The 19,422-nt window shown below is 47.9% G+C and overlaps 1 protein-coding gene across 4 annotated transcripts in view; it reads left to right on the top strand.

The window, feature by feature from the left end:
* The window catches only part of Dlg5 (discs large MAGUK scaffold protein 5), a 136,120-nt gene that overhangs the window by 97,657 nt on the left and 19,041 nt on the right, over positions 1-19,422 (top strand). For 3 of the 4 annotated variants that reach the window (XM_048426457.3, XM_048426458.3, XM_048426459.3), the window contains 9 exons: positions 307-490; positions 1,452-1,600; positions 2,319-2,489; positions 4,186-4,379; positions 13,152-13,295; positions 13,542-13,669; positions 15,050-15,159; positions 15,668-15,777; positions 16,906-18,668. In XM_048426457.3, coding sequence (XP_048282414.3) covers positions 307-490; positions 1,452-1,600; positions 2,319-2,489; positions 4,186-4,379; positions 13,152-13,295; positions 13,542-13,669; positions 15,050-15,159; positions 15,668-15,777; positions 16,906-17,009 — 1,294 coding nt within the window. In that variant the 3' untranslated portion in view covers positions 17,010-18,668. Of the gene's footprint in view, positions 1-306; positions 491-1,451; positions 1,601-2,318; positions 2,490-4,185; positions 4,380-13,151; positions 13,296-13,541; positions 13,670-15,049; positions 15,160-15,667; positions 15,778-16,905; positions 18,669-19,422 lie in introns of those variants that run through there. The other variant, XM_087911944.1, reaches the window with a different exon arrangement.

Here is a 19,422-nt window from a genome sequence, read left to right as displayed (position 1 = left end):
TCAGGCAAGCTCAGTAGAGGAAGAGATGCCTCCTCAGGCACCTATTGACAGCTGGGTCAGAAGCATGGCCCTTGCTGGCTTTCTTGTTTTCTCTCTGAATAGCTTGTTGCCCTCTTCTCTCTTACCATTCACATGGCCACTCTCGGTCTCTGACTCTGTACTGAGTCAGTAGAGGAGAACTTGTGGCCAGCCTCTTAGGAAGTCCAAGCCTACGAAACAACAGGCAGGGCATCGACCATGGCTCTCTTCACTTGTGCCTGACTCTCTCCTTGCACATGTTAAGGACTTCATTTTCCTTCTTAAAAGGATTGTGGGAGATAGCAGCAAGAAGAGCCCTGATCCCCGCATTGTTTTCATCAAGAAATCCCAGTTGGATCTGGGAGTGCACTTGTGTGGTGGGAACCTGCACGGGGTGTTTGTGGCTGAGGTGGAAGATGATAGTCCTGCCAAGGGTCCCGATGGCCTCATGCCAGGAGACCTCATTCTGGAGGTGAGTTCTGCCACTGTGTGTGCCAGGTCATGTTCATGCATTATCAACTTCTGTCCTCTTACATGACACAGAAGATGGGATTTTACTCTACCTATAGCAACTTGTCAAGGTGGGTTGTTCATCTTGTAAATGAGGGCTACTCCGAAGCCCATGGGCAGTGTGGTGGGCCGTTGAGGCAACCCAAGGACTTAACTTGGCACTGATCCTGAGGAGCCAGAAGGAAGTGCCCAGTCTCGGGAGTACTAGGTCTCTGAGCTGACTGATTTGGCTTTCTTTCTCTCTCACTCTCTGGGTCTCCCATCCCATGGGGGAGATGGCACACGTATGACTGTCCTAGTTAGGGTTACTGTTGCTGTGATGAAATACCGTGGCCAATGCAAGTTAGGGAGGAAAGGGTTTATTTCATCTTATACTTCCAGGTAACGTTCCTTTACTGAGGGACGTCAGGGCAGAACTCAAACAGAACCTGGAGGTCATGGAGGAGTACTGCTTATGGACTTGCTCTCTGTGGTCTGCTCAGTCTGCTTTCTTATAGAATCCAGGACCAGCAGCCCAGGGGTTTTCTCCTCTACCCTGCCACCAACAATGGGCTGGGCCCTCCTCCCCCGTCAATTACTAATTAAGAAAATGCTGTACAGGCTTGCCTATAGATCAGTCTTATGAAGGCATTTTCTCAATTGGGGTTGGTTCCCTCTTCTCAAATACTCTAGCCTATGTTAAATTGACATAAAATTAGACAGTACAATGACAAATACATGGTTTCATAACTGTAAAGTAGAAGTCTTCATTGCTAGTTAGTTCCGTTGTATCTAGTAGCCAGAAAGTCATAGAGCACAGGCACTGGGGAGGCCAAGATCGGTAGAGGGGAGGCAGGCAGAGTCTAAGACCGTCCTGGAACCTTTGAGTATCCAAGCTATCCCTGCCACTGTCTTTCTGACCCTGGTGCTCTTTCCCTGCTCAGTATGGCAACCAGGATGTGCGCAGCAGGACAGTGGAGGATGTCTATGTGGAGATGTTGAAGCCAAAGGATAATATCCGCCTGAAGGTGCAGTATCGCCATGAGGAATTCTCCAGAGTCAAGGGCCTGCCTGGTGACAGCTTCTACATCAGGTGCCAGTAGCAAGGGTTAGGGCCAGGGGAGGGGCTGTCTGTGGAAAGTTGATAGGGTAAATGGATTCCTGGACTATTTGCCCCGAGGGCTCAGGCCATCATTGATTGGCATGACTTTTGCCTATGTGAGATACTTTTGGGGGAGGGGAAGGGTCAAGACTACACGAGTCTTGAGACCTGGAGCCCCTTACTCTATGGGTTGGGTTCCTCCTGTGGTCTCTCCTGAGTCCCACAGAGCCCTCTACAGTATGCATCTTAGGTGCCCATGGTGCCTGTAAGTCATGTGGGAATCATGTGGGAATGGCATTAGGCATCTTCAGTGAGTGGCTCAGGACTCCTGTCATGTCCCCCATGACCTCAGACCACAAAGTAGATGAAAACACGCATGGTAATACTTGCATTCTGCAGGTGGAAAATGGTGTGCTTGTGTCTTTGGGAGGTGCTCGTCTGCAGGAAGCGGCCGCTTTGACCGCTGAGACAAGTGGATCGAAAATGTCTGTTTGAAAGGATGAGGTGCAGGACGTGATGAGCCCTTAGTGTTAGAAAGGAAAGGTGATAGATATCTCTATCCTGCTCTGTAAAGTGTGTGATGCAGGCCTCTTCAGGATGCCCCCAAATCCTTTCCCGTGGTGTCTGATGCCAGCACTGACAGCTGCCTCAAGAGATGGGTGTGTGTGATGTGGTCTCCTCAACCTGTGTCATCTGTTTCATGGTGCAGGGCCCTGTATGACCGTCTGGCAGAGGTGGAGCCTGAACTGAGTTTTAAGAAAGATGACATCCTGTATGTGGATGACACATTGCCCCAGGGCATGTTTGGGTCCTGGATGGCTTGGCAGCTGGATGAGAATGCCCAGAAGATCCAGCGTGGGCAAATTCCCAGTAAATATGTGTAAGTCTTTTCCGTCTCCAGGCAGGGACCACAGGGGCCACTAGTGTGGTATGGGACCTCACAGAGCTGCAGTGACCCAATGAGCCAAGGCATAGAAGCACCACGATGAGTCAGGATATGTAACCTCTTCTCCCAAACAGAGTCATGAAGCTGTGAGTCCTCCCAATGATGCAGAGGCATGGGTATTCACAGATATGTGCAACCATCTCCACCATTATTTTATTTACTGATGATTGAGGTAGGGTCTCATGTATCCCAGGCTAACCTCCCATTTGCTTTGTGGCTAAGATGGCCTTGAACTGCTTCTCCTGCCTTCATCTCTTGAGTTCTCAGATCATAGGCATGTGCCACAACATCCAGTTCATGTGTTGCTGGGGATTAAAATCAGGGCCTTGAGCATGCTAGGCAAGTACTTTACCACATTACCAGCTCCTTCAGAATTAATTTTAAAGCATGTCCATCGCCTCTGAAAGAAACCCAATTAGCTATTACCCTATGTCTGTTTTCTTTTGCTGGAACAAATACTTGAGGCTGAGAAATTCATAAGAAAGAGAAGTTTATCTCCCAGTTCTGGAGACTGAAAGTGTGAAGTCATCTGACCTCTATTCATCTGGTGAAGGCCTCATTGGCCACTTCACAATGTGGTCAGGAAGCAGAAGGAAGAAAGAGGTCCTGTGGCAAGCTAGGATGTCTTAATGTTCTTTTGCTGTGAAGAGACACCAGGACCACAGCAATTCTTATAAAAGAAAGCATTTAAGTGGGGGCCGGCTTACAGTTTCAGAGGTTTAGTCCGTTATCTTTATGGCAGGAAGCATGATGGTACACAGGCAGACATGATGCTGGAGAAGTAGCTGAGAGCTCTGTATCTCGATCTGTAGTTAACAGGAAAAGAAAGATTCTGGAACTGGCTTTGGCTTTTGAAACCCCAAAGTCTACCCCCAAGTGACACACTTCCTCCAACAAAGCCACACCTCCTAACCCCTCTCAAGTAGTGCCATTCCCTTATGACCAAACATTCAAATATATGAGCCAGAGGGTGTCGTTCTCATTCAGATCACCACAAGAATCAAGGAGGATCATGTAGTTGGGTTTTTCTTGGAGCTACCAGCTCACAAAAAACACAGAGATTTATTATTAATTATGAAAGCTCAACCTTAGCTAAGGTTTGTTCCTAACTAGTTTTTGTAACTTAAATTAGTAGATATCTTTCCATCTACATTCTTTGATGTACCTTGGTTGCTTTTACTCTGTACTGCCCATCCTGTTTCCTCTCCATATGGCTGATAGGCCCTGCCTTCCTTCTTCCCAGAGTTCTCTGTGTCCAGAAGTCCCTGCTATACCTCTTGCCTAGCTATCGGCCGTTTAGCTTTTTATTAAGTCAGTCACAGTGGCACGTCTTTACACAGTGTAAAGGAATATTCCACAAAAGACTCAGGGTTGCTCTTTCTTTAATAACCTTCCACTGGAGGAAGTACCTGAGGTTCTGAGAGGACTCCTTTGATCACTTCTGAGGGTAAATACCCAACCATTCTTCACCACGCAGTCTCTGAAAGACACCTCCGTCTCAGTGGTGGTGGTGATGCCTGAGGGTCCTGGGGCATGGGAAAGGCCGGTAGTTAGGAGGCCTCAGGGAGCTGGGGGAACCTAGCTTCCCTTACCAGGGCCCTCCCCGCATTGTCCTTCTCTCTGACTGCAGGATGGACCAAGAGTTCTCAAGGAGGCTTAGCATGTCGGAGGTCAAAGATGACAACACAGCAAAGACACTGTCGGCAGCTGCACGCCGCTCCTTCTTCCGGAGGAAGCATAAACACAAACGCAACGGGTCTAAAGATGGCAAAGATCTGCTGGCCCTGGACACGTTTTCCAATGACTCCATTCCACTCTTTGAAGGCAAATGCTGGGCTCCTTCCAAAGGGCTCCATGGGTGGGACTGGCAGGGTGGGAGAGTCTCGCTATGGGGGATTCCCAAAGGTTCCTTACTTTTTATGTACTTGTCTGGAAGTGGACATTCAGGCTGGCAAGATGGTTCTGAGAATCTGTCAACATCAGTGAGTCTCCTCCTGGCCACCATGTTTCTTCGCTCCTCAGCCCTGTTTCAGGAAGAAGGGCACAGCGAGGGTGTCAGGACTTGGGACGCAGGGAGGTGGCTCAGTGTGTGAAGTGCTGTGCAAGCTTGAGGACCTGACCTCAGATCCAGATATTAACAGCCAGGTGTGGTGTGTCTGTAAGCCCAGCACAGGAATGAAGAAAGACAGAGGTGGCTCATAGCTGGCCGGCCTCATTCAGTGAGAGGTCCTGGGCCAGTGGACATAGTTTCTGCCTCGTGCATTGTGTCTGGCTTGTGTTGGTCACTGTTCAGCCTTTCTTGTTTCATTTACATGTTCATTGGTGATTTTGACAAAATTCTTCCCAGAGAATGCTGAGCAAGGCTGGAGTTGAGGACTCAGAATGGCAGATTCCCTACTAGAAGATGGCCCTTGTAGAAGGAGGGCATTGGTCCTGAGTGGCAAAAGATCCTGGTCATCAAAGTGGTTCCTAGGGCTGTGTATATATCCAGTGTCCTGGATAGACAGGGTGTGGGGTCATCAGGCAGTAGAATGTGGGACTGATGGGTCCCTCTTTCCTCTTTCCTTCTGTATTCTCTTCTTATCTTTAAAATGAAGATCTTGCCAGGTGTGGTGGTACATACCTTTAATCTCAGCACTTTGGAGGCAGAGGTTTGCAGATCTCTGTGAGTTCAAGGATACCCTGGGGTGTCTGTGTGTGTGTGTGTGTGTGTGTGTGTGTGTGTGTGTGTGTGTGTGTGTATTAACCAGCCAGGGCTACATAGTGTCTCAAAAAAAAAAAAGTTAAAATAAAATGCAGCAAGATATTCCCTGTCACCCTCATGCAGGTTGGATGGACCACAGCCTGTGGGAAGCTCTAGTCTGCTCTCAGTTTCTGTATAACACATATAACATACAGCTTTAGTAGGGGATTTCATGTATGTAAGTGTATATGTAAGAAATATGTCTTTTGTGATAATATCGACTCATTTTTGCCCCTTTACCTCAAAAGCCTGAGATGTGCTATCCTGTCAGTAACAGAATTAAGTTGCTGTCGTGTTATGGTGAGGTTTCTCTTGGGTTTCTAGCCTTCCTCCTTCCTTCTCTTGGCCTTGGGCTGTGCTCTGGGACAGGTGCCATCTCTCGTGTGTTCGGTGAGGGTCTGGTGGGTGTGTCTGTGTCCGTTCCTTGGAATTTATGCACTGCTTATTTTTTTAAAAATTTAAATATTTTTAATGTGTGATAAGGTTTTACCTGCATGTCTGTATGTGTACCATGTTCGTGCCTACAGAGATCAGAAGAGGGTGTCAGATCCCCTGGGATTGGAGTTAGAGGAGGTTGTGAACCACCATGGGGATGCTGGAAATCAAACCTACTCCTCTGGAAGAATAACCTGTACTCTGAGTGGTTGAGCTATCTCTCCAGCCTCACCACTCATTTTGAAACTGTTACTGGAAACATATACCTTCTGGATCATTCTGTTTTCCTGCAATGACCCTTCTACCACTGATAAATGTCCTTATTTCCAGTAGTGTCCCCTTTGAAAAATCTGGAAGGTGTGATGCTTTGTTTCTGCTCTTTTTCTCTTGCTTAGTCTCCATACACTTGGCCTTTTTCTGGCTAAGTTCATACTTTGAACTTCTTTGTAGTTTTATTTACTGTCCCTGGAGTAGGGTAAGGCAGAGCAGCTTTTATTTCACTAACTGGCAGCCAGTGTTTTAACATATTGTATCAAAGCATTACCTGAGTATCAATGTGTAGGTAGATGGCAGGTAGAAGTTTTCACTTTCTGTGAAATCAGAATGTTTCAAATATCACTATAGTGGATGCTGTCTTTTCTTTGTGTTTGCTGGCTCCATCTTTTTTATGTTTCCTTTCTCTCCTTTCTCTCTATATTGGGAATAATCCAGCGTTTCTATTACCTCTCTAGTTTTCTGATGTAGTCGGTTGGAGGCTTCAGTGTCCCCCATGTATGCATCCATAGTGACCTAAGAAGTCTCCCCCCCCCCACCGCAGCCCAGCCTCCATTGCGTGCTGTTGTCACCGCATGTGCGTTAGTAGTTTCCACGCCGTTCTCTTCCCTCCTTCAGTGGTCGCTCCTCCCCTGCCTCCGTTTGTCTGACCTTGTCATCCTCCTGCGTTCCTTCAACATGTCTTAGAGTGTCTGATTTGTGCTTGTGACATATTTTGTTTTGTCTGACAATGTCCATTTTACCCCTTTCCAGAATTTCCCTTGTATGTAGAGCCTTAGGGTGGTGTACACAGCCACACCTTGGTATGTCAGAGAGTTGGTACCAAGCCCCCTCTAGGTATTCAGACCCGCAGGTGTTCTGTTAGCTCATGTCAATCAGATGTTTTATTTGGCCTAAGTGCATTCCCCATATACTTAAATGGTCTCTAAATTACTTAATGATACCTATTTGAATATTTTCTATCCCCAATTGCTTGAATCCATGAAATCAAAACTGTGAATCCAGAGGGTTGACTTCTTTTGACTCAGAGGGGAAAAGAGCTTGTCAGGTAAGCCTGTGACCTGGAGTCCGGTTCCCTGAGCTCACACAAAGGTGTAAGGAAAGGCCTAACTCTGTTTCCTCTGACCTCCACATATGGCATCCATGCCCACTCCCCATCATGCACATGTGAAAAAAATGCTGTTCAAGGAGCTGGGGAGACTGTTTTGTGAGCAGGCAAAGCGGAGGACCAGAGTTCAGAGCCCCAGCACTTCCATAAATGCCATAGGAGAGTTATCAAGGAGGACACCTATTGCCAGCTTCTAGCCTGCACACACACACACACACACACACACACTCGCAAAATGCAAACGTGGTTGTATTTATGGCTGCTGTAACAAATCACTATAAACAGTAACTTAACACAATATCTATTCATTCTAATCATGCCAGATGTCTTGATACCAATGCTACCAGGTCAGCTTGAAGGTGCCAGAGCCTCCACTGCCCTGCAAGCTCTGAAGGATGCATCTGCTCCTAGCCTTTGTTGGTTCTGAGCAGTGGCTACCAGCATTCGTTTGCTTGTGGACATGTCACCATTATCTTGAAACCTCTTTCTACTCCTTCACGTCCCCTTCTCTGCCATGTGTGTCTGCTTCAGAATTCCCTTTTCTGGTGGGAACACCTCTAAGGGCATTTAGGCTCTCCCCAGACAACCCAGGAGAACTTTCTCACTAGAAAAGGTAAGAGTCACAGGTTGTTGGGATCAAGAAGTGTCCTGGCTAGTTTTGTGTCAGTTTGACAAACTAAAGTCATCAGAGAAGGAGAACCCTCAGTTGAGGAAGTGTCTCAAGAGATGTAGTTTCTCAATTAGTGATCAGTGGGGGAGGACCCAGCCCTTGGTGGGTGGGGCTATCCCTCAGCTGGTGGTCCTGGGTTCTATAAGAAAGCAAGCTGAACAAGCCAGGGAAAGCAAGCCAGTAAGCAGCTCGCCTCCATGTCCTCTGCATCAGCTCCTGTTTGAGTTCGTGTCTTGACTTCCCTCTAAAGTGCAATGCTAAAGTGTAAACCAAACCTTTCCTCCCTGACTTGCTTTTTGGTCATTGTGTTTCATTGCTGCAATAGAATCTGTCTTAGTTAGTTGGTTTTTTTTTTTTTAATTGCTGTGAAGACCATGACTATGACAACTCTTACAAAGGCAAAGATAAAACATTTAATTGGGGTGGCTTACATTTCCAGAGGTGTAATCCATTGTCATCATGGTGGGAAACAAGGCAGCATGCAGGTATGAGAGTCCTGACATCTGGACAACAGGAAGTGGTCTGTCTCGCTGAGTATAACTTGAGCATAGGAGGCTTCAGAGCCCAACATCACAGTGATGCACTTTCTCCAACAAAGCCACACATACTCCTACATGGCCACACCTCCTAATAGGGCCACTCCCTTTGGGGGCCGTTTTTCTTCAAACCACCTGTGAACCCTAAATAAGACAAGAAGTGACCCAGCCCTTAAGGGTGCATTTTAGCCTACCACGATGTTTCCGGAAGGGTTGCTTCTAATGTTTTTATGGTGAAGGTCACATCCCCTGGGCCCAGTGGGTTTTGGCATTGTCTCTGTTCCTAGCATCAGGCCTCACTATGCTGCCCATGTGTGTCTGCCTTTTTGTCCTTAAGTCTATAGCTTGCTGTTGCGTCTATGGTCTTTTCATCTCTCTCCTCTGAGCTCCCTGTCCAGGTCTTGTTGGTCTCCTGTCTTTGCATGCTTCCCCTCTTCTTTTCAAGCGTTTTCTCTCTTACCAGTGTCCTTTACCCTGCTCAGTGTCTAGCTCATCTTTGGTGTCCCATGTCTTAATTTCAGAAATTGCCTTGCCTAGTGCCAGAGTTTCTGTTGGATATTTCTAACAGGCTTTCATTCTCTGTCAAGACTTTCCGGATCTTGTGATTAAAGTCTCAGCATCTGCGAGGACTATTCAACAGCTGCCCCGATTGGTCATCTCTGAGTCGACTTTGCTCTTTTTGGTCTGCTCCGTAAACGTGCCTGGAGATTGCCAGTTGGAATGTCAAGAAGAGAAGTGTTAAGGCTGAGAGTGAAGCTCCAGTGCCTTGTGAGCCAGCACCAGTGGCCACCTGGGTCCAAGGGGACACTGAGCTGACCCTGAACTGGGCTACAACTTTTCTGTGCTGGTGTAAAGTTTACCCAGACTGGTAGAGCTGACACCTGGGTCTCAGCTCCATGGGAGCCTCCTCCGAGGGGCAACCTTTCCCTTTTCCACACAAGAGTCAGTGGAACATAGTTTTATGCTTTTCTTTTTTTTATTGTAGAGTTTTTGTAAATTTATTTTTATTTATTTATTTATTAAAAATTTCCACCTCCTCCCTGCCTCTCTTTTCCCTCCCCCTCCCTACCTCCCCCTCCCTCTCTCGTCCTAAGAGCAGTCAGGGTTCCCTGCCCCGTGGGAAGTCCAAGGTCCTCCCCCTCCATCCAGGTCTAGGAAGGCGAGCATCCAAACAAACCAGGCTCCCACAAAGTCAGTCCATGCAGTAGAGTCAAAATCCAGTGCCATTGTCCTTGGCTTCTCAGTCAGCCCTCATTGACAGCCACATTCAGAGGGTCCAGTTTGATCACATGCTCCATCACTCCCAGTCCAACTGGACTTGGTGAGCTCACATTAGATCAGTCCCACGGTCTCAGTGGGTGGACGTACCCCTCGTGGTCCTGACTTTCTTGCTCAAGTTCTCCCTCCTTTTGCTCTTCATTTGGACCTTGGGAGCTCAGTCCAGTGCTCCAATGTGGGTCTCTGACTCTATCTCCATCCATCGCCAGATGAAGGTTCTATGGTGATATGCAAGATATTCATCAGTGTGGCTATGGGACAAGGCCAGTTCAGGTACCCTCTCCTCTCCTGCCCAAGTAACAATCTGGGGACTTCTCCTTGGACCTGGAACCCCTCCGAGTCAAGTCTCTTGCAAACCCTAAAATGGCTCCCTTAATTAAGATATTTACTTCCCTGCTCCCATATCCACCCTTCCTCCATCCCACCCATCCCATTCCCCCAAGCTCTCCTGAATCCTCCCCTTCTCCCTTCTCTCTACCCATCTCCCCTTACATCCAACCCCCACCCCCGTGCACCCAACTTTTGCCTGGCAATCTTGTCTACTTCCAATATCCAGGAGGATAACTATATGATTTTCTTCAGGTTCACCTTCTTATTTAGCTTCTCTAGGATCACGAATTATAGGCTCAATGTCCTTTAATTATGACTAGAATCTACTTATGAGTGAGTACATACCATATTCCTCTTTTTGGGTCTGGGTTACCTCACTCAGTAAAGCGTTTTCTATGTCCATCCATTTGCATGCAAAATTCAAGATGTCATTTTTTCTTACCGCTGAGTAAAACTCTAATGTGTATATGTTCCACACCTTCTTTAACCATTCTTCTATTGAGGGGCACCTAGGTTGTTTCCAGGTTCTGGCTATTACAAATAGTGCTGCTTTGAACATAGTTGAACAAATGCCTTTGTAGTATGATAGGGTATCTCTTGGGTATATTCCCAAGAATGGAATTGCTGGGTCCTGAGGGAGGTTGACTCCCAGTTTCCTGAGAAACCGCCACACTGCTTTCCAAAGTGGCTGCACAAGTTTGCAATCCCACCAACAATGGATGAGTGTTCCCCTTACTCCACATCTTTTCCAGCATAGGCTATCACTGGTGTTTTTGATTTTAGCTATTCTGACAGGTGTAAGATGGTATCTCAAAGTGGTTTTGATTTGCATTTCCCTGATCGCTAAGGAGGTTGAGCATGACCTTAAGTGTCTTTTGTCCATTCGAAGTTCTTCTGTTGAGAATTCTCTGTTCAGTTCAGTACCCCAGTTTTTAATTGGGTTAATTAGAGTTTTAGTGTCTAGTTTCTTGAGTTCTTTGTGTATTTTGGAGATCAGACCTTTGTCTTAACATTTAGCTTTATTTCTCAAAGCTTTGGAATTTGGCAAGGGATTCAAAGAAAGCCTCTGATTTAGACTTCTTTTTATTTTCTTTGTATTTATTTACTTGTGAGTGGGGATATATATATATATATATATATATATATTATAATTAAATATATTATATGCACATGTGTGTTTACAGTTGAGCATATAAAGAGACCAGAGAAGGAATCTTTGCTTTGCTTCTTTGAGCAGGGTCTCTATCTGAACCAGGAGCTAGGCTGGCAGCCAGCAATCCCTCATATCGCTGTCCTGTGTTGCTGAGTTATAGCCAGGTGGCCATGCCTGGCCTTTCACATGTGTGCTGGGGACTGAAGCTCATGCTTGCAGAGGAGACACTCATACCCACTGAGCCATTTCTCCAGTTTAATGGACTTAGTTCTTGCCTTCTCCCTTCTTGCTGCATTTTTGGTTTTTCCAGTTGTGGCTGCTGTGACTGCCCCAAACTCCATTTTTTTTTTTTAAATTTGGTCTCATTTGCTATTGAGTATTTCCTGCATACTCTACCTGAGTTCCCACTGTCTTGGCAGCAGCATTTTGTTCAGGTTTACATTTTACCTGTGCATGAAATATTGCAGAGTCCTCAGGGGAGGACCATGAGTTCCTGTGATACATTCTGTCAGGGAGATGAAACTACAAGCCATTCATAGTATCATGTTATTTTTGTTGAGTATAACACCCCCCCACACACACACACACATATACCTTATTTGTTAGGGTTTTTCTCAGTCCATAAAAATTAGCTTACAGTAATAAGAGTTATGTGGAAAAGATATACTTCCGACTCAGAGTAATGGTTGCATCTGAGGAGGCTAGTATGGAGGGGTCAACTATATTGGCTACATCCGTGTCTCTGTTTTAAAGAGAACGTGCATGGACATTCCAAGGTCATAAATGTAGACCACAGACCAGCTGCTCGCCAGGTTAGGAAGTACCGTATAGACACTTGTATAATCTATCTTCAAATGCAAGCACACGGGTTATGTTGGTTGATGTGAGGCAAGACTGTATTCACTTTCTTTGTTCTGCCTGTGGGGTTGGTGTCTGCAGAGAATGGGTGTTTGTGCTTCCAGGTAGCTGTGTCTTCTGTCTGTAGCACCTCCACAAAAGTGTGCAGACCCTACAGAGTCCTGTCTTCCTGCAGCTGCCTACCAAAGTCATCTTGTGCCCTCTTCCAGCCTGTTCTTTGCTCTCATCCAGTTTGAGCTAGCTCACTCCAGCACTCCCCTAACACTTCCATTCCTATACCTGGACTTCTGATGCAGCATCTGTCTGGGTGTGTAGTCTTGCTCCCTTGTGGCTCCCTTTAGCATGAGCTTCCAAAGGGCAGAAACTGGACACTTTGTATCTTTTTGTGTTCCTGAGAAGCCAGCATACACCATTAGGGAGTCTCTAGGAAGGCAGTTCCCTGCTACCTTCCTGACCATTTCTTCCTGTGAGAACTTTGTACACTCGATGGGGGGTTTACCTTGCCTGTTAACTAACTGGGAAAGTGACATGATCACTAGAACTATACCAGAGAGAGGCAGCTGAAGCCTCCCGAAGCACCCTTCAGTGTATCGCACATGGTCTGACCTGGTGGGCAGCCCAGGGACGTAGCCCTGTGTTGAAAACCCAGGTCACTTCTGTCTTCTAGCTTAGACAGTTCCTAAGGGTTATCACCATCTCTATGGGCAGAACTGGCGTACACACCATCTTTTCTGGTCCAAAGACATAATTGCATCACCTCTATCCTCCAGGTCCAAGTATGAGACTTACAACCATACCTGCGGAGGAAGCTGTGGCTTCCAAACCTTAGAGCCACATCTCTAGTGAGCAGAGATGTAAGGTGTGGGGGCAGTGGGCGTGGGATAATTGAGGAAGACCTGGAGTAGAATGAAGGGTAAGATATTGTACATCAGTTGGCCCAGCATCCTCAGTGGCAGAAGGACTCTCATAGTCTCCTGAATGACTTCACTAGTGGTTGTGCCCTGGTGTGCCTGAGATGTGAGACTGGTCCTGATTTAAACCAGGTCGCTGTCGCTGGCCTGCTTTTGTGAGACAAAGGCGATAGCCCTGTCCAGGTAACTAAGGTTAGGGTGGGCCTACTTAGATGAGCAAGGTCGGGGCCATGGCTGCCCAGCTTTGCTTTCTTCCTCTGTCCAGGCAGGGCCCATGACCCTGCCCTCTCTTGTCCCTTAGACTCGGTGAGCCTGGCCTATCAGCGGGTCCAGAAGGTGGACTGTACCTCTCTGCGGCCTGTCCTCATCCTGGGGCCTTTACTGGATGTGGTGAAAGAGATGCTGGTCAGTGAAGCACCTGGCAAGTTCTGCAGATGCCCGCTTGGTAAGGGGTGCCTCCGTGCCTTTGAGGTTGTGTCTTTTCTTATTCACCTGCCTTTCCGGCCATGTAGAGAAATTGGCATACAGAGTCTAAGGGTCCTGCTGATGTGGAGAGACCCACCTGTGATCCTCCGCTCTCTCCAGGAGAGCAGGCAGTAGTGTGGGTATCCATGCTGCTGATCAGTGTGGCCCTCTGCATCGGGACCCTTCTGTGCATCCAGCACTTTGACTTATACATCTTACCATACAGAGGTGATGAAAGCCTCCCAGCAAGCCATCGAGCGGGGTGTCAAAGACTGCCTTTTTGTGGACTACAAGCGGAGGAGCGGCCATTTTGATGTTACCACCGTGGCGTCGATAAAGGAGATCACAGAAAAGGTACCTAGAACTTGGGCCCAACTGGGCTCCTCTTATATCCGGGACCCACTGCCCTGGCTCTTACGCCTCAGCCCAGTTCACCATGCCCTCCTGCCCTTGTTCTCATCCTCTGTGATGCTGTGAGTCTCTGCCTTCACCACTAGCACACAGATCATAGAAGAACCTAGCAACACTTTGGGTACCCACAGCCTCTGCTCTCCGAAGGGCACTAAGGAGAGCTTTGAACTCTGGGGAGGCCTTCTCCTAGACCATTCTGGGATGGGTTCCTGAACACATGCATACAGAGAGCCACCTACCAGGTCTATGGCCCCATTAAAGCTAACAATGTTTCTTGATGCATTTGACATCCTGGGGTTCATTTGCCAGGGAATGGGTTAGCTGCAAGGTGTGCTAGGGAAGTAGCCAGTCCTAGCTGCTCCTCAGCCTCTAACCTCTGGGCTTCTCTAGCCACTTCTCTGGGCTGCGGTTCCCTCTTCTTCCAGAAAATGTGACGTAGTAATGCTTATTTTTTGATGGGGAAAAGCTTCAGTTAGGAAGCACATCCATCGAGAGTTGCACAGAGTGCCTGTAGCCTTATGCTGACCCCCATCCTGGAGGCGGAGGGGATCATGGGGTGTGTTTCTGTCATAAATGCAAAGCTTGTATGCCCCACCCACGAATCCCAGAGTCTCCCCTCTTGTTCAGTAGAGCGGATTTGTGAGGCCAGGATAGGATGGGGCCCTAGAAAAGTCCCTGTCTTAGTTAGGATTTCTGTTGCTGCGAGGAAACACCATGGCCTAAAAGCAAATTGGGCAGGAAAGGGTTTATTTCACTTCCACTTCCACATTGCTATTCAGTCACCAAAGGAAGTCAAGACAGACTCAGAGAGGGCAGGATCCTGGAGTCCGGAGCTGATGCAGAGGCTTCCTATGGCTTCCTATGGCTTGCTAAGCCCACCTTTTTATAGAGTCCAGGACCCAGGGATGGCACCACCCACCCACCACGGGCTAGTTGTTCACTAGTTGAGAAGATGCCTTACAGCTGGCTTTCATTGAGGCATTTCCTCAACTGAGGCTTCTTCCTTTCTAATGACTCTATCTTGTGTCAAGCTGACACACAAAACCAACCAATATAGTTCCCATTTTGAGGTGTGGCTTGCTGGCCAGTTCCCACTCCCACCTCAGCAGCCATCAGCTGGGGAGGGGGAGGTGTAATCACCACTGAAGTCTCCCTTCCTAGGTGGTCTTGTTGAAATCCTGCTTTTGCTGCCTGGTATTTTTGAGTGTGGAGGAAGGTAGAGTTCTGTGGGGGTGGAGCAAGGGTGGGTCCTCAGGGAGACAAAAGACGTGTCCTCTTGTCTGCACTGTGTACTTATGTACTTATCGTACCGTTGTCTCTCAGAACCGGCACTGTCTTCTGGACATCGCACCGCACGCCATAGAGAGGCTGCACCATATGCACATCTACCCCATTGTCATCTTCATCCGCTACAAGAGCGCCAAGCACATCAAGTGGGTGTCTGGCCCTGTGAGGTCCTGTGCTGGAACAATAGCACTCCCCTCTGACCCTGGACTTGCATGTAGAGATGCTAGCCGAATGTACCACCTCCTTCCTGTCTGGGCACAACCACACTTTCCGAGAATAGCGGACTTTGTCTGCAGACACCCCCCCCGCCCCACCCCCTTTCCTTTCATGTTGTGTAGAAGGCCAGGGGAATTGTGTAGTCTGAGCTAAGTCCAGCTCAGCTGTACTCACTGAGGCCCCCTTTCTTCTTAACTTTCTGTGCTGTTGAGCTCCTGGTGCTTCTGATTGGAGACAGCTAGTGTGTCTGCTGCCTTTGTCCATGCACTGGGGTCCTGAGGTGCCCAGATTCCCTGTCAGCCTGGAGGCTACTGATTTATGAGAAAGTACCCTAAATTCCCCTGCCCTAGCCCAGCCCTGTCTTTCTGGACCAAGGAAGGAAGAAGGAACCTGGGATTAGGTTTGAGACTCAGCCCAGTTCCCTGGCTATCCCTACAGGGAACAGAGAGACCCTGTCTACCTAAGGGACAAGGTGACACAGAGGCATTCCAAAGAGCAATTTGAGACGGCACAGAAGATTGATCAAGAGTACAGCAGGTACTTCACAGGTAAGTGGGTGTGGGCCCAGCCAGGAGCAGAAGTTTTCCTCAGGTCACAAGTCCTAGGAATGAAAGTAGCCCAATTTTCCTGGACAGTCTAGCCTGAGCTGCCATATACCTTCGGTACATAGACATTTGACTTACAGGTCCAGGCCAGTGTCTAAGCTGTGCCAGGTGGCAGAGTTATACACTCTGGCCTTTGGGCATGGTCCAGCCTCATCCACAGCATGCAGTAGGAACTGTCTCAGCACAGACACCCACCAGCATAACTGTGGTGACTCCCAGACAGGTTGGGAACCCAAGAACCCAGGTGGGCCAGCAGTGCAGACAGCTGTCTATCCTGAGCACTGCCCAGGTCCAGTCTTAGGGGGAGTGAGAGGTAAGATGGGCTGATGAGGCAAGGCCAGTTTTGGCATCTCTGCTTGCTGAATGAGCCTCCTGTGGATGCAAGTTTCCTGTTTCCCCACCTCTGTTGGGTGAAGTCAACCATTTGTAGGAGCTAGGGGAACATTTTAGCTCATCACAGAAAGGGTTAGGACTTATAGAGCACTTCCAGGAGGCTCAACCTGGTCCTATTTTCATTTCCATTTATCACAGACCCGTAAACCAATTAAAAAAAAAAGAAAATGTTAAAAAATGGACAAACTTAACTATATGCTGATTTTTTAAAAATTAGGTTAAACAGAAATAAAATCACATAAACTTCGCTACTTTCTGATTGTACTTGGCCCTCTGTGGGTATATTCTGCCCACTGTGCCTTGGAGTAGTACTAGCTTGCTAACCTGGACACTAGTCCCCAATTCCTGCCAGTGGTTGTTGTCCCACAGCCCTGCTGGCAGTGAAGCAATCCTAACATCCTCCCCTCCCCTCTGCGCTGCTTCATTCCTCCTAACCATAGAGGGCAGGGCAGGCCAATACCCCCCTGACCTGCCATTGTGGGCAATTTGTGAGCAGCCAACTTCCCTAGGGGAAGGTTTCTCCTTTGCCCAATTCCCTGCTGAAGGAGGAGGGTCATGTGGGGGAGAGTCAGGGAGAGTCAGAGAGCCCACAGACAGAGTGTTCATATCCCTTTATGGGTGGGAATGTCTTACTTAGAGCTGACCCAACCTGCTTGTGTTTGGTGGGTTGTTCTGCAGGGGTTGTCCAAGGAGGAGCCCTGTCGGGCATTTGCACTCAGATCCTGGCAATGGTCAATCAAGAACAAAGTAAAGTCCTGTGGATCCCTGCTTGCCCACCCTAGCAGCAAGCTGAACCGGAGGAAGCTCCATGGCCAGATGGTGGGGACAGATGGCTGACTATTTTTCAGCCACTAGATGTCTGTCTTTCTGTGGACAAGCTGGGAAGGACCCGGAACCAGGACTCCAGCAACACCTCCTTTGTAGACAGAGAGCCACCAAGATTTGTGCCCAGCTGGTGGATGGCACACTCACGCATGTCCACTTTGAAACAGAAAAGCAGAAACACAAAAGACTTGATCCTCCCATAGCCAGCCGAGCAGAGGTGCTGTGCCCAGGACCTCGCTAATCAGAAGTTTACAAGCTTTTTCTAAGTATTTGGTTGTCTATGTTTACTTGAATAGCTCCATGTTGTCGGTGCCCAGTCCTTGATCCCAACACCCTCTATCACTTCCTTTTGGTTTGATGTTCCTGTCTTGGGCAGGAACCTTGTTCAGGGGGAGCTGCTTTGCTGCAGGAGGTTCCTGTCAGTGGGACCAGAGCTGTGACAGGCTTCCTGCCCCTCGGTGGCCCCTCTCCTGGAGGATATCACAACTGCAGGTGCTCAGACCACTGTTGGTACCAGAACCAGTGCCTTGGTGGGGCCCACTTGCCGTGACAGCACTTTCTTCCCACATCCGGAAGAAAGCTTTGGCGTTCTTGCAGATTCACCTCTTGGCCTTTCTCCTGCATCCCTGGCCTCTTGTTTCTTCTCCAGCTGTGTTTATATTTAAGCATCATGTCTAGTCCATCAGGGCTTCGTGGTTCCTAGATGACATAGTTGGATCCTCAGTTGGGGGGAGGGCGGGAGCATGGGCACGCCATTGGTTCCCATAGGCTCTGAGATACCCAGCAGTCTTTGTCAGTGCAAGGTTGCAGGGTAGCCCTTAAAACTGGCACAGGTGTACCAGCTCTTTCTGGCATGACACTGTTCATGTCACAAACTTTGAAATAAGACCTTGTAGTGGGCATAATGGTTAGATGCGCCTATTGAAAATGAAAGAAGAAAACCTGGGTGCTTTTTCATCTTGATTACAACAACATTCTCAGCCTGACTCCACGAGGACATCTCCATTCTTTGTTGGGTTTCTTTTTCTTTTTTTTTTCTTAAATTTGTTTTTCTCACCCCACCCTTGCCCCGCATCTACACTTCTGATGCCAGATCTATCTGCTAAAGAGCTGATGCAGTCCCTTCTTCAACTGTGTGCCCCATTAATAGGTACTGTACTGGGTTCTCTGTGTCATTGGGGTAGGATCTATATTTTAATACTGTTCCTAACATTTCATTTTACTAGCAAGAAATCTTTGATTTCATTTTATTCTTTGTAATTCTAGACATTAGATTGTAGTTTAGTCATTATTGACAATTTTTTTTTAAAAAAAAAGGGATATATTTTCTTGCACAGCTGTTTAAAAAGAGAGAGAAGAGTTGCAGCCCTCAAGCTGTTCTGTGCCTTACAGGCACACATTTTCTAGCTCAGACAACTGAGACGCTGCCGACCACTCTCAAGGTCTCCCACGCTCAGATGCGGGACAAGGACTGTTTCCCTGGGCATAGGCCTGGTTCTGCCATCATTGGACAAGCAGGTGTGGCTCTGATAGGTGGAATATGCTGTACTAAAATGTTACTTTGTATCAAAAACAAACCAGACTTCAGTATGGCAAATAAAGGTCAGTTTGTGTAACCTGTGTGTGCAGATACTGGTGGATGCATGTACCCATTCTGTGTGCAGATATCCATTCTGTTTGCAGAACTGATGGATGTAGGTACCCATTCTGGGTGCAGATACTGGTGGATGCAGGTACCCATTCTGTGTGCAGATACTGGTGGATGCAGGTACCCATTCTGTGTTCAGGTACTGGTGGATGCAGGTACCCATTCTGTGTGCAGATACTGGTGGATGCAGGTACCCATTCTGTGTGCAGATACTGGTGGATGCAGGTGCCCATTCTGTGTGTAGAACTGATGGATGTCGGTACCCATTCTGTGTGCAGAACTGATGGATGCAGGTACCCATTCTGTGTGCAGAACTGATGGATGTCGGTACCCATTCTGTGTGCAGAACTGTTGGATGCAGGTACCCATTCTGTGTGCAGATACTGGTGGATGCAGGTACCCATTCTGTGTGCAGAACTGATGGATGTCGGTACCCATTCTGTGTGCAGAACTGGTGGATGCAGGTACCCATTCTGTGTACAGATACTGGTGGATGCATGTACCCATTCTGTGTGCAGATACTGGTGGATGCATGTACCCATTCTGTGTGCAGATACTGGTGGATGCATGTACCCATTCTGTGTGCAGATACTGGTGGATGCAGATATCCATTCTGTGTGCAGAACTGGTGGATGCAGGTACCCATTCTGTGTACAGATACTGGTGGATGCATGTACCCATTCTGTGTGCAGATACTGGTGGATGCATGTACCCATTCTGTG

The sequence above is a fragment of the Myodes glareolus genome, chromosome 12 (assembly GCF_982192425.1).
Source record: "Myodes glareolus chromosome 12, mMyoGla1.1, whole genome shotgun sequence".
Taxonomy (NCBI): Eukaryota; Metazoa; Chordata; class Mammalia; order Rodentia; family Cricetidae; genus Myodes; species Myodes glareolus.
This window is presented reverse-complemented; position numbering and strand designations above follow the sequence as displayed.